Source organism: Cyprinodon tularosa, unplaced genomic scaffold (assembly GCF_016077235.1).
Source record: "Cyprinodon tularosa strain WSP-4 unplaced genomic scaffold, ASM1607723v1 ctg66, whole genome shotgun sequence".
NCBI lineage: Eukaryota > Metazoa > Chordata > Actinopteri > Cyprinodontiformes > Cyprinodontidae > Cyprinodon > Cyprinodon tularosa.
In genome coordinates this window covers 5,376,246-5,390,018 of record NW_024039407.1, presented here as the reverse complement: position 1 = coordinate 5,390,018, position 13,773 = coordinate 5,376,246, and the positions used below count along the sequence as shown (strand labels likewise).

Here is a 13,773-nt window from a genome sequence, read left to right as displayed (position 1 = left end):
TATTTCTAGATAGTTTTTCCAGCGTAGGAGCTGTTTCGAACTGACTGATGCACTAAACTGTCTTTATAAGCGCATCTGTCAATGCAACACATCTGCCAAAAAAATGATGATCTTTTGTGGTTTATCATCAAATTAATCAAGAAAAACGGATCTTAGAGAAGATAAAAAGCAATGTGTCAGACAGAGCAGTTCAATCAGGGAGAAAAGAAGCATTTTAGCCGAGAGGGACCATTCTGATCTAATATTTGAATCAATGTTCTTCTTGCGTCATCCTGTTCCTCTCAATTATCACTCAGCTTATCCAAATTCACATTGACTCTTAGTTTGCTGTTCTTCCTGTATTTATTATATTAAATCAATCCTAGTCCCACATGCTCACTTAAATTTTCCTGTTATCCGTTCAAATATTTTCAATTTAAATGAAAATATGAAATATACATTAAAGCAAACAGTGGTTTTAAATGTGATTTTAATAAAGGCCATTAAATCAGTGTCAGTTTAGTCTCAGTCTGCCTGTAGTGTTGTTAAATGTCCAGCAGGTGTCAGTATTCAGTGACACAGTATCGAAAAATATCAATTGTTTGCCAATGTGTCGAAACGCAATACTTAAGTATTTTAGTTACTTAAAATACTTAAGTATTACGTTTCGACACACTTTTCAACACATTTAAGTAACTAAAATACTTAAGGATTACGTTTCGACACATTGACAAACTGTATTGATACTTGTCGATACTATTGAGTATGCAGATGATGCAACTATCATTGGTCTGATTTCCACATGTAGACCATTGTTGCAGAACTTAGGTGGAAAATGGAGTCTTGAAGTAAATCTTTGAAGCCATCTTTAATATTACAAAGAATATTTTTCTTTTTTTTTTACCTTATTTAGTAAATGGTATAAAGGTGGAAACTGTAAATTTCTTGTCATTTCTTAGTCAAATGATCTAAAATGTAGTTTTTTTATTAGGCCCTCTTGTCATAATTGACTTAGTGTCTGTTGTTCTTTTCCCTTTATTTGTGTGAACGTCAAACTATACACTCAAGATCGTCGCACATCTTTTCCAATCTTTTTTTCTATACTGCAAAGAGGAAAAAAAAAATCTAAAGTACCAGAGGCTGCTGGTTTAAGAACAACTCATTATTGGACATGCTTACTTTTTACCACATAAAACTTAAAGGGTCTATATCATGCAAAACCGACTTTCTGCGCTTTTAACTGTTTTAATGCCCTTCCCTTATCAGAGTTGTGCCTAAAGTTGTATTTTGCTGTATTCCTGTATCTCTGAGTAATTCTCGCCTTCTGCTGGTTGAGCAGCAGCCCCTCTCTGACCTTTGAAAACGAGAATATCTAGATAAGAATCCTCCCTCCAGGAAGCGGCTATGTTAACCACGCTGCACCCACACAAACGTCCACTTTCTCCAATCAGGGAGGGGTGATGAGGCAGAGCACAATAATTCTGACTCAGATTTAAAACCAAGTAAATCTGTTAGCAGTTAATCTTCACAGGGAAGCAATTTTTCTTTTTTTGGCTCTTGCCTAAGTTGTTAAATCAGGATTTTTGAAAGTAAGATAAGATTTTTCAGCCTTTGTTTAGCCGTCAGAAGTGGTGTTAAACACCAATGTCATGAAACGGCCGACGCCCAGACAAGGAGAGCGGGCTTCTCTTTGAAGGAAAGTGTTTTTCTGCGAGGTTGGAAGAAAATAACTATAGTATATAATATATAATAATCTGCGTAGTTATAAAATCCTTATTCTAATCACATTTGCCTACTGGGGACTTTGAAATACTTAAAATGTAGGATATGGCCTTTAAATCTGTTGTACTTTATTCTTATGATGCAAATCATTGCATGCATGCAACAAACCATTGGTTTTAGTTTTTCTTTTTGTGGGTTTCACTTGGATTTACGTTTTGTCTGGTCATGTTTTAAATATATGAATGTGATGATTCTATATTTGTCCGGTTGTAGGCATTCTTCTGATTTGTTTTATGCCATACAGCAGCTGGAGTAGCACATCTGGATGCAGTTATGTTCACAGTCTGAACCACTGTCCTATAGGATACTACAGGGATGCTTGGGAATATTTCAGTTTCATCATAATGTATAATCTTTGCTGAGCCAGTTTCAGGCTGCCATTATGTACTTCAACCAGTTGAGCTCGTTAACCTTCTGTACTCAGGATTTTAATGCTTTCCTCTCTCTCTCTATAGCTGGGATGCTGATGTTAGAGGCAGTGGGCTCAGTTAATTAATCTTCTCTTTTATTTAATCTACACTGAGGACCGGATTGCCTTTTCTGCATTTTTCCTGTTTAACTTCCTCCATCTACACTGATTATTTCCATAAATAAAAATCCCAACTGTAGTGATATCTGAGCTTTTAATGATCAGGTTGGCTTAGTGCGTAGACGCACTGTGGGTGCTATCACTGGGAACAGCAGACGATGAGGCACACAATCTCAAGGAGAGCCAGGACTCAGAGGGAAAAAGCTTGAGGTGTTTTGTTTTAAAGCCCGAACTCCCTTTGCTTGTTCAGAATCAAGAATAAAATCGTATTTTATTTGAAATATATTTTAATAAGATCTATCGTTTGAATAATGTCCATCAACATGATTGAAAATGTGTTGTTAAACACTTTAACCAGATTTATTCCATCCATCATCCCTGGTAAGTTTGTGTGGACAACGTGTCCAGGAGGAAAACTCAGACATGCCAGTCTAAATATTGAGATTTTAAAGCTTTCTCAAATCTTTCTCTAGTGGCATAAGCAAAGTATGTGGTTTAGTTGCAGAAAACAGTCTTTACTTGCAAAGATATCACTGAAGCTGTGTGACTAAAAATGCTGCTGAAACATATTGACTTTAGACCCAAATACACAGAATAACAGAACCTTTATTTATAAGATCTAATAGTACCGTTATATATATAAAAAAATGTAAATCAAACTTCAAAAAGCTAATGAAAAACAAAGTCTTTGAGGTCCTCTGTGTGTTTCTAAAACACATATCCATAAGTACAAAAACTGCAGCTTCAATTCATTTGCTTCCCTTAAATTCACCCCTGACTGATTCAGTCAACTTATACCTGTTGATAGTGATGTCATCAGTGGCAGTCCTCTTATCTTTTCTAGTCCTAATAGTCACATGGCATAAAGCCTTAAAAGAAGAACATTCAGAATGGATATGCAGGGATTAGTTTCTGTTAATTAAAAAAGCAGAGGCACAAAATGATGCTCAAAAACAAAATAAAAAATAAAGAAGGATAAAGATTTCAGTATAATAAAACTACAAAACAGCACTTATTCAGTTTTTGACTTTTTACTGATTTGACACAATGCTGCCATCATGTGGTCACTCAAGGCAGTACCATGGTTACACAAAGATTTTTCTTTTTTACTTCTTCTGCTTCATGGTTCTTCAGGCTACATTCTTCCTTCTTTTTCTTTTCTTTTCTGTGTAGAAACACATAAAACATGTTATTTATTTATTTTTCATAAAAGTGAGCATCTTGCTGGAGCAGGGAGTTAGAAAAAAAAAGACCACTTACTGTCTGAGGGATTTTTGACACCAGGGAGATTTACAGACCCTTCCGTTTTCCCACTAGGCCTTGATGCACGGATCAGGTATTTGGGAACATGCTGAAAAAGAAATAAAATCCAGTTTTAAAACAAATATAAACTCTAACAATAATTGCTGTATATGAGATGTATTCAATTTCACCATGTCGCTGAGGTTAGATCTTTTGGAGGAGCATGCATGCTTTAACAACTTAGCTACACTATCATACTATTAAAAGCCCTATTTAAGAGCATTTTACCACAGTAGTATCCATAATAGGACAGCAGCTATTGATCCTTTAAGTAATTGATTATTCTGGTGGTTGTTTTTGGATCAATCAATTACTATAAAGAGAAATACTCAGTAAAATGTCTGAATAAATCCGTATTAAAGTATAAAAGTAGAGAGTTTTTATCGTGCATTTTATATTAATTGTAAATGACAAAAACACATATATGTGTATTTATATATATATATATATATCGTATCCAAACATTTTAAATCTTTAATGGAAAATGTTCATTTCTTTTATAGTTTTGTCCTAATTGCTGCTGTAAACTGTTTATTCTTTCAGCAAATTGTCAATGTCATAGTGTGTATACCAATATTCTATGATCCCATTACCAAATTAATTAATGATTATTTTAATAATGACTTAATCTGATTAATCATATAAGCCCTAATCCATAGGTTCCTAAAGAAATGAACAGTCATTAATATTTGTATTCAAATCATGTAACAATTTTGTTATCTTGCTTATCTCTTAAATTGAATGAGCAATCAGGTTAAGTCTTGTAAATTTTATATATATATATATATATATATATATATATATATATATATATATATATATATATATATATATATATATATATATATATATATATATATATATATTAGTGCTGTCAAAATTATCGCGTTATTAACGCGTTAACGCGAGGCCATTTTAACGGCGATAATTTTTTTAACGTGAGATTAACGCTATGTGGTTTTATGGTACAATTTTCCAAGTACATCCCGCTGCAGCCTGCGAGAAGGCGGGGCTATTTTCCCCCAGTGTATGCATTTCTCATAGGCTTCGACAGCGGAGCTCCTCAAGGAAAAAAGACGCTCATACACTGGGTGACGCTAGTGCCTTTTCTTTAAGCCCGACCACCAACAAACAAGTTGAGTGTCTGGTAACTAGTAGCAACCTGAAATACGCTGAGAAAACAGATTACTGAGGTGAAATGGAATCTGCTACGGCACTCTTGCTGTCTGTGTACGCCACAGGTCAGTATCGTGTGTGTGTGTGTGTGGGTGGGTGCTTGTGTGTGTGTTCTCATTTTTGTTAAGAGTCTGAAAAGTAACTTTCTAGAGCATAGACTACCTCCATCTAGTGATGTCGGTCTATTGATTTAGATGTATTGATTGAAAATTGTTCATTATTATCTTGGTTAATTAACATCTAATGTTAACTGTACTGCATTTTATAGCAGTAGGGTAAAATGCTTGTCTTTGTTCAAAAGACTGTATTAACTGTAAAGACTGTCTTTTACATCAGCCTGTTTTCAGGGCCTTTTTTTTGGCTACATATTTGTTATTTTTTGCTACATGCCTCCCCATCTTCTTGCCATATGTTTCTATGGCATAAATCAGTGTCTGTGACCTGTTCTCATTTTAAAAAAAGAACATTGGCACAAACCTAGCCTGTATGTATTTTTTTGTATGTCATCGAGAGTATTTAAATGATTTTCAATCAGGAAAAAAATGTGTGATTAAAATGCGATTAATCGCGAGTTAACTTAGGCATTGATGCGATTAATCGCGATTAAAAAAATTTAATCGATTGACAGCACTAATATATATATATATATATATATATATATATATATATATATATATATATATGTATGTATTTCAATACCTACCGCTCAAACGCTTCAAATTTTCACATTACAGTTGCTTGTGTTGAATTTTTATTGAGGGGCGTCGGAGTAAAAGGGGAAGGGTATAAAAATAAATGCCAACATTCACAGATTTTTTTTTTTTTTTTGTCAAAACTCCCAGAAGATAAACAAGATTGGATGAGACAACATCCCCAAAGAACATTTTAAGTTTGTGTTTGTAATGTGAATAAACAAGAGGTGTAAAAATGTTTGGAAGATACTGTAATTATAAAAGAAGTCTCCGGTAAGTTAAGGAATGAAAACAAGAAGACCTTTGCTCATTTACCACAAAGATGGGTAACAGTAGGACACTGACAGTGTGGCAGGAAGTGTGGGTAAACACCATGCTGCTGCTCTTAGAACCAAAGCTTTGCATCAAGTGTATAAGCGCAGAACCTCACTTCCTTTAGTTTGCAACTGCTTTAGCGAATGCATTAACAAATCTAGAGCTAACACAAACAAAACTGTAGAGTTTGTATGTTCACATTACTTTATACATACACACATACATAGAGAAACTGTCCAACTGCTCGTTAATGCAAATGAGTCAGCCAATCAATCACAACTTATTGAACTCATTGCATTTAGGCTTGCAGACGTAGTTGAGACATTCTGCTGTAGTTCAAACTGAGCAGAATGGAGGAAGAAAGATGATTTAAGTGACTGGATGTTGGTGCCAGACGGGCTTGTCGGAGTAATTTCAGAACCTCCTGATCTGGTGGCATTTTCATACACAACCATCTCCGGGGTTTACAGAGAACGCCCCAAAAAACAGAAAATATCCAACGAGCCGCAGTTCTTTGAGCAAAACAAAATTGATGCCAAAGGTCAGAAAATAGCCAGACTGGTTCAAACTGATGGAAAAGTCAACGTTGACTCAAATAACCACTCGTTACCACCAAGGTGTGCAGAAGAGCATCTATGAATGCACAACAATTCAATTTAATTCAGTTTATTTCTATAGCGCCAATTCACAACACACGTCATCTCAAGGCACTTTACAGTTCAACCAGATCATCCAGTCAGATTGATTAAAAGTTTTCCATCTAAGGAAAACCAGTTGATTGCATCGACTCATTGACTCTAATGCAATCCCTCACACTAAGCATGCTTGTAGCAACAGTGGAGATGAAAAAAACTCAATTTTAACAGGAAGAAACCTCCAGCAGAACCAGGCTCTGTGTGAGCGGCCATCTGCTGAGGCCGACTGGGGTTCAAGGAGACAGAAACAGAGATACAAAAAGCAACTGCAGTTGTAAAAAGCAACCCGTCTCCTCAACACGTCAATCTTTAAGGCAGATAGGCTACAGTCGCAGAGGGCCACACCAGGCGCCACTACTGTCAGCTAAGAACAGGAACCTGAGGCCATATTCGTGCAGGCTCAACAGAATTAAACAACAGAAGATTTGAAAAACGTTGCCTGTTTTGACGAGTCTTCAATTCTGCTGCAACATTCAGATGGTTGGGTTAAAAAATGGGCGTCAACACGAAAAGCTTGGATCCTTCCTGCCTTGTGTCAACAGTTCAGGCTGGTGGTGATAATGATGATGTCATTTTCTAAGTGTCATTTGAACCACTTAAGCTGCGTTCACACCCAACGCAGCAGGAGCAGCAAAAACGCATCTGCGGCTTCATTTTTGCTGCTTGTACCAGTTAGTTCTGACGCGCGGTGCTTTGCACAGAGCTTTGCTGCTCTGGCTGCGCGGTGCAAAAGTGTGTCTGACGCGCGTTGGGCGGAGCTACTCTATCCTTTCTTTGCCTTGCAGCTATATTTGCTGTGATCAGTGGGAATAAAGTAGTTTTAATATGTTTTTAAGTGAGAAAGTCCACCTGAAAACGTAATCATTGCCTTCAGTTCATCCAGATAACTATCCTGCCTTCCAATATTATTTCTGTCAGAGCCGCTCAGACCCCCACTTACTGGTGGCACTCTGTCAGTAATCCCATTCAACAGCAGCCTATGGCCCAGTTGCCTCCTCGCGGTTTGCAGCAGTGGCTGGAAGGCATTTTTCATGTCCGTAATCCAAACTGCAGGCACCAGGATAATAAAAGCAAGCATGTTTTGCCGGCAGGTTTCAGCATTTTTAGTTAATTTAGGCGTTAATAAACTATTTCAGAGGAGTGATCACAGCGCTCTGTGTCATCAGCGATGTGTCTGTCTCTCTGCCAGCTCCCAGATCAGCTTCTCTGATTGGTTGATGCGGCGCGTCGAGCAGCAAAAGTTAAATTTTTCCATCTCGAGCAGCAGCGCGTTTGCGGCTGCTTCAGCTGCTCAGACGTGCTGCGCCTGCTGCTCAAAACGCGCCGCGGGACCTTGACGTGCCTTGATGCGCGTCAACCATTGACTTTGCATGTAAACTAGCTGCTCCTGCTGCGTTTGGTGTGAACGCAGCATTAGTATCAACTGAGCATCATGTCATAAAGCAAGAATCATCTCAGACTGGTTTCTTGAACATGACAACTGAAACGGCGTCCACAGTCAGCAGACCTTAACCTCTCCCACCCACTCACCCAGGAGGTTTGGGGCCGTGGATACGGACTGCTGCTTCCCCCTCTGCTCTGGATCCTTGCGCTCCGTCGTCTTTCTGTGACGCGGCTGGGACGGTTCACGGTTGAAGCTCGCAGGCGGCTGCTTGTAGAAGGAGTTTGGTCCATATCAGAGAGAAGGTCCGTGATTTCTCCATCGCTGATGTCTGCCTCTTCTGCCAGAAAGCTCTCTGAATAGAGAAATATTTTTCAGGTCTGCATGTTTGGATAAATGCTGCTTTGATGACACCTCTCATGATTTCTAAAGGAAAAGGCCAAAAAAATGCTACTGAAGGTAGCATCAAACATCTCTGCTTTAGTTTTAATCCTATTTTCCTGGTAGTATCAGCAACTACTGGAGGACGTGAGTAAACTTTGTGTTGTTAGATTCAACACATCTTACTGATTAAATAAATACCTGAATTCTGCAAGGTGGTGGCACAGTCAGGGCAGGCCCAGTCTCCCTCAGGGACAGAATTTAGAGGTGGAGTCAGGCAGTCCATGTGATACCTGTAGGAACGATGGTAGCACATCAATGCGATCTCAAAGACGAGGCTAAAACGAGTGTGTAGTTGAAGGAAAGCCTTACCCTGAGTCACAGTGTCTGCACACCAACAGTCGGTCCCTGCGGCCGCTTCGCCCACATTCCTCACAGATAACTACGCTTCTCCAATCCTCCTCAGTCTCATCGTCCTTTCTGCGCGTCGTCACTTTAAGCTGCAAGGAAACGGCCAATCAAAAGTGTCATGATTGAAAGAAATAAATGTCCAACACATTTCTAGGCTACATAAAAAAATAAATAAATCTGCATTTCAACAAAGGCAGGAATCTTTACTCAACTTCTACACACGTCTGTGAAGCATTTATTTAATCTATAGGCGGCGCTAATACAGATAGATTTCACGATAGACTGCAGCATAGGAACAATTTAATTACTGCGATAATTGGCATGTTTAAAGGCCAATTTATGCTTCTGCCTAGGGGTGGGTATTGCCAAAGAAGTCACGATTCGATTTGAATCACGATTCATATGCCACGATGCGATGCTATCACGATGCATCACGATACTTGAATTATTGCGATGCATTGCAATATTTTCTCCTCCATGTTTTGTTTTTGAATGACTCGGCGCAGTATCCCGCGGCCGGAAAAATGCTTGTGACACAAGGCAGCGGGCGTCAACACATCCGCAGTGACATCTACTGGACTGGAAGTTGTATTCCACTTGTTTTTGGCTGATGTTCGCCAACCATTCATGCAATTTTGTTTATTAATTTTTTTAAATTAATAATCGATACTTGGCGTCAAGAATCGATGCAGTAGATCACGAAAATTAGAATCACGATGCATCATCATGACGATTATTTTGCACACCCCTACTTCTGCCTCTGTGCGCAACCACGCCCCCCGCACAGAGGTTATTCAACCGTCGTTGCACACCTAAAAAAAAACCTGACTTAAAGGGGAACGCCAGTTTTTTTTACATTGCACCCTTGATTTTACATTATTACATCCTGTTCTAGTCGCCCATAAAAGTTTTGTGTCATTTGAAGCTGTTCTGAAAATATTCCATTAGGTTATATCCAAGTAACGTCTTCCTATGGGCAACGACATCATAGGAATGACATCATCCACGCGCCGGACTGGAGTTGTGACAGGCAGCCTGGGCCACAGGCGGCTACGCTCTACCCCTTCTATTTATTCGGCTAGCTAATCTGAATCGTTCAATTCCCTTTCGAGAGCGAGATCATCTGTGGTAGTAGCATTAGACATCTTCCAGGCATGTGAGTAAAACTGGCAGCAGTTCAGCAGACAGGATGAATGAATGGTAGCCGACGCACGTGGATGATGTCATACACACTCTACTTTGTTTAAAAAAATAAATAAATATAAAAAATATAACCGCGGATATCTGGGGGACAGTGATTCGCCTACATCTTATGAATGCTGGCATACCATAAAGAATACATTATGAACGGTTGAGTTTGTGCCTTCAAGTCGTTACTTCTGGAACCGCACACATCAAATTCCGTCGGTCTGGAATTTCTAGGGACGCACAGCAATTTCCGCCAAAGTGCAATGGGGAGCCTATTCGAGAACTCGCGACCAAACAACGAGTAGTCAGGATTTTTTTAGGTGTGCGACGACGGTTGCAGAACCTCTGCGCGAGGGGCATGGTCGCGCACAGAGACAGATTTGATGGTTGCAGAGGCTATGCGTCAGAAGCATAAATTGGCCTTTAAACATGCCAATTATCGCAGTAATTAAATTGTTCCTATGCTTCAGTCTATCATGAAATCACTGTATTAGCACCGCTAATTTTAGGGTTGCAGAGGCTATGCGTCGGATGCATAAATTGCCCTTAAAGGAATAGTACACCCAAAACATGATTAGCCTTCATTTTCTACTCACCCCCATGCTGAACAACACTCTGGAGTACTTTTTTGATATCTCAAATGCATCTGGAGATCTGGGAGGCTTCTTGCTGTCTGCTGACATTCAAATAATGGAGGTCTATGGCGCCCGAGGCAGAAAGGTCCATAAAAGTCCACAAAAAACGTGTCAATATTCCTCCATACTGCTCATCCAATGTATTCCAAGTGTCCTGAGTGGGTAGCATCCAGAATTTACTCGAAACGAAGTCATTTAGAATGTTTTTAGAGCATAAACAGTAGTGTATAGGATTTCCTGAAAGCGCGCACATGCGCGATCACGACGCTACGGAAGCTGGCAGACCAAACAAGATGAAAGTGCGCATTCAGCGTCTGCTCTTCCAATAATGCAAGCGTAGAAGAAGAAATGTGCTGTTTACCTGTGCAAAGAAAGAAACAACGAAAGAAAAATGTCTGAGGACCTCAGTGTTGAGGAAGAGCATGAGTTCTTTGCCGAGCTGAATGTGCACTTTCATCTGGTTTGGTCTGCCGGCTTCCGTAGCGTCGGGATCGCGCATGTGCGCGCTTTCAGGAAATCCTATACACTACTGTTTATGCTCTAAAAACATTCTAAATGACTTCGTTTCGAGCAAATTCTGGATGCTACCCACTCAGGAAACTTGGAATACATTGGACGAGCAGTATGGAGGAATATTTAAACGTTTTTGTGGACTTTTATGGACTTTTCTGCCTCGGGCACCATAGACCTCCATTATTTGAATGTCAGCAGACAGCAAGAAGCCTCCCAGATCTCCAGATGCATTTGAGATATCAAAAAAGTACTCCAGAGTGTTGTTCAGCATGGGGGTGAGTAGAAAATGAAGGCTAATCATGTTTTGGGTGTACTATTCCTTTAAATGTCGAACGGTAGCAAACCCGCGCAGACCTCAAGCGGAAGCATTAACAGAACATTTTCCTCTTCGATGTCTAGCAACTCTAGATCCATCTCCGTGACATCTTGCAGACACGCCATTGTTGTTTTGGAAGATAAACACTCCCGCCACCACAGCCGAAGTTCTCGTGACCATCCAACGGGCGAGAAACTGCTCTGACGGTGCAGAAGCATACCAGCAAAACTGGTTCGCAACCAGACCCAAGCAACATTTGATGTCTGCGGTTGCAGAAGTCTAATCTGCTTTTAAGTTTTTAAGACATTTTTACATGGACTTTGTTTTAATTTATTTTAAATCTATGAAAGAAATACTGAACCAGCCCACCTTTTTCTGTATGTCCCCTTCAGGACACTTTCTCTGGAGAATGTATGAAAAACTGATTCGATCAACAGGGCAGGTGTTGGCTGTCTGAAATGGAAAACAAAACAACAAAAATAAATTTAATAACATTCTCTGTCACTCCACTTACACAATACAGTGATATTTATGTAGGGGCAGAGCTATTTTGTTCCCTCTCATACAGATGGTGGCAAGTGGATTATTTAAAACATTTAATTTTTGTGGTTAATTATACGCATCAATATACTAACATCAAAGATAATAAGTACAGAATTGATGCTCTTTTTAGAACTAGATTATGTGTTAAATGGGGTAAAGAGAAAATTATTTGTCTCTGCAAGTCATCTAGGACGCTTCAGTGAAATAAAAAATAAATAACAATTTTAATAAAAATTTATCAAATAATCAATGTATGTAGATATTAGTGCTTGTAAAAGTCCATTTTAATGCAGAAAGTTTAATGATACAAGTAGGTAAGTAATGACAATGATGATTGATTTACGCCCCACAACTGAAAACTGAGTTTTATCCAGTTAAATTACGGATTACGGATGTTTAAATAAATGCGTCTATTTGTTAGCAGGGCTGTAGAAAAGTATGTTTAGTCTTGATTTAGAAAATATGGATGTTTTGCTGGTTAATTCTCCTGTTGGAAAAGTGTAGATTAACCCTGAGGTTCTGGTGCCTATCCTCTTTCGGCCACCCCTCAGTGTGCAGTGGTTATTGCCTGGCCACCCTTATAAAAAATTCTGGCTACGCCTCTGCATCCTGGCTTCAAGGTTGTAGTTACAACAACAAACCACTAAATGAAAATCAATGGAGGGGAGCAGCAGAGAGCATTTTAACAGCTGGGATGCACTCTGCATTAAAACCTTTGCATTCGGTAGAAACAGCTGTTAAACATCTGTTCTCTGTACTGCCCACCATTTCTAACACAAGCTCCACATAAAAACAAGGACAGCCTGCGAAAAAATGACGGCGAATACCTGAGACCACTGGTGGATACATTCAAAGCAGAAGAAGTGCGGACATTTATCCAACGATCCCACCGTTTGCTTCTCGAAGGGGCTCAGGCAGATGTAGCATTTTTCCGACTCGGAATTGGCGTCAACAGCTTCTCCACCAGCTGCGCTTAAAGCGACCGGTTCTTCCATAATGTTGCTACTTTAAACAAAATAACTGGCCAAACGCACGAGGCCACCAGAAGAGAGTTGGAAGAGGGTTAAATTTAGAAGCAAAACTATTACAAATGCCGAGAAATGCTCGATATTTAAGTTAAAATACGAGCGCGTGCTGAGTTTCGGTCAACAAAGCTGCGTTGATGCTAAATGCTGGTAAACTAGCATTAGTAAGTAAAAACGATTAAAAAGAAAAAAGAATAGCGTACGTTCTTTGCCAAATATTCTTGCAGTTATAATAGAAGTTTTTTAAACTTGTTGAATTTTATAAAGTCGACGGAATATCTGGAATAGCAAGACAAAAACGAGACAATTTAAATAACTAGCTCCTGCCGCTACACAGATCACAACTTCCGGTTTTACTGTTGATTTCAGAATAAGAGCAGATGGAAAATAAAGTCCAACAAAATAAAATACGATGGAAGGAAACTGAACCAAAACAAAAACAAAAGCATCTTAATACGGAAGAGGATTAGGGCCACTGAAAAAAAAAAAAAAAAAAGTTAACTGATTTTAAAGTATTATTTCAGTTTAATATGGGAAAAAAAAGTCAGAATTCTGACTTTAATCTCAGAATTTTGACGTTTTCCTCAGAATTTTGACTGAATTTTGACAGCTAACAAACATGTTAGCATCAAGCTGTATAGCCATGTCTGTTTTAGTTGATTAAACTAGCTTTCTTGTTTTAATGACCTTCTGCTCTTTCCATTAATGAAATAGCATCACTGGGGACCCCTCAGGCACGTAAAAAGTTGCCTAATTTCGTAATTTTTCACCAATGTGTTACTGACCCTCCCAAACAACTCAAATCTATGTCAGTGAAACTAGTACCTTCCACATGTCTTCCATCATTGTACCCATCTACATTAAGATCCAAAATTCGGAGATTAAAGTCAGAATTCTGAGAAAAAAGTCA

The 13,773-nt window shown here is 39.0% G+C and overlaps 1 protein-coding gene across 1 annotated transcript; it reads right to left on the bottom strand.

Annotated features, from left to right (window-relative positions):
• Positions 1-3,302: 3,302 nt before the first annotated feature.
• Positions 3,303-13,223, bottom strand: LOC119799366 (PHD and RING finger domain-containing protein 1-like). The gene is made up of 7 exons (XM_038309206.1): positions 12,666-13,223; positions 11,665-11,748; positions 8,605-8,732; positions 8,434-8,525; positions 8,001-8,206; positions 3,551-3,641; positions 3,303-3,455 (listed from the first exon to the last, which is right to left on the bottom strand). Exons 1-7 carry the CDS (start codon positions 12,831-12,833, stop codon positions 3,421-3,423), a joined length of 804 nt encoding a protein of 267 aa, XP_038165134.1. The 5' UTR covers positions 12,834-13,223; the 3' UTR covers positions 3,303-3,420.
• Positions 13,224-13,773: the final 550 nt, after the last annotated feature.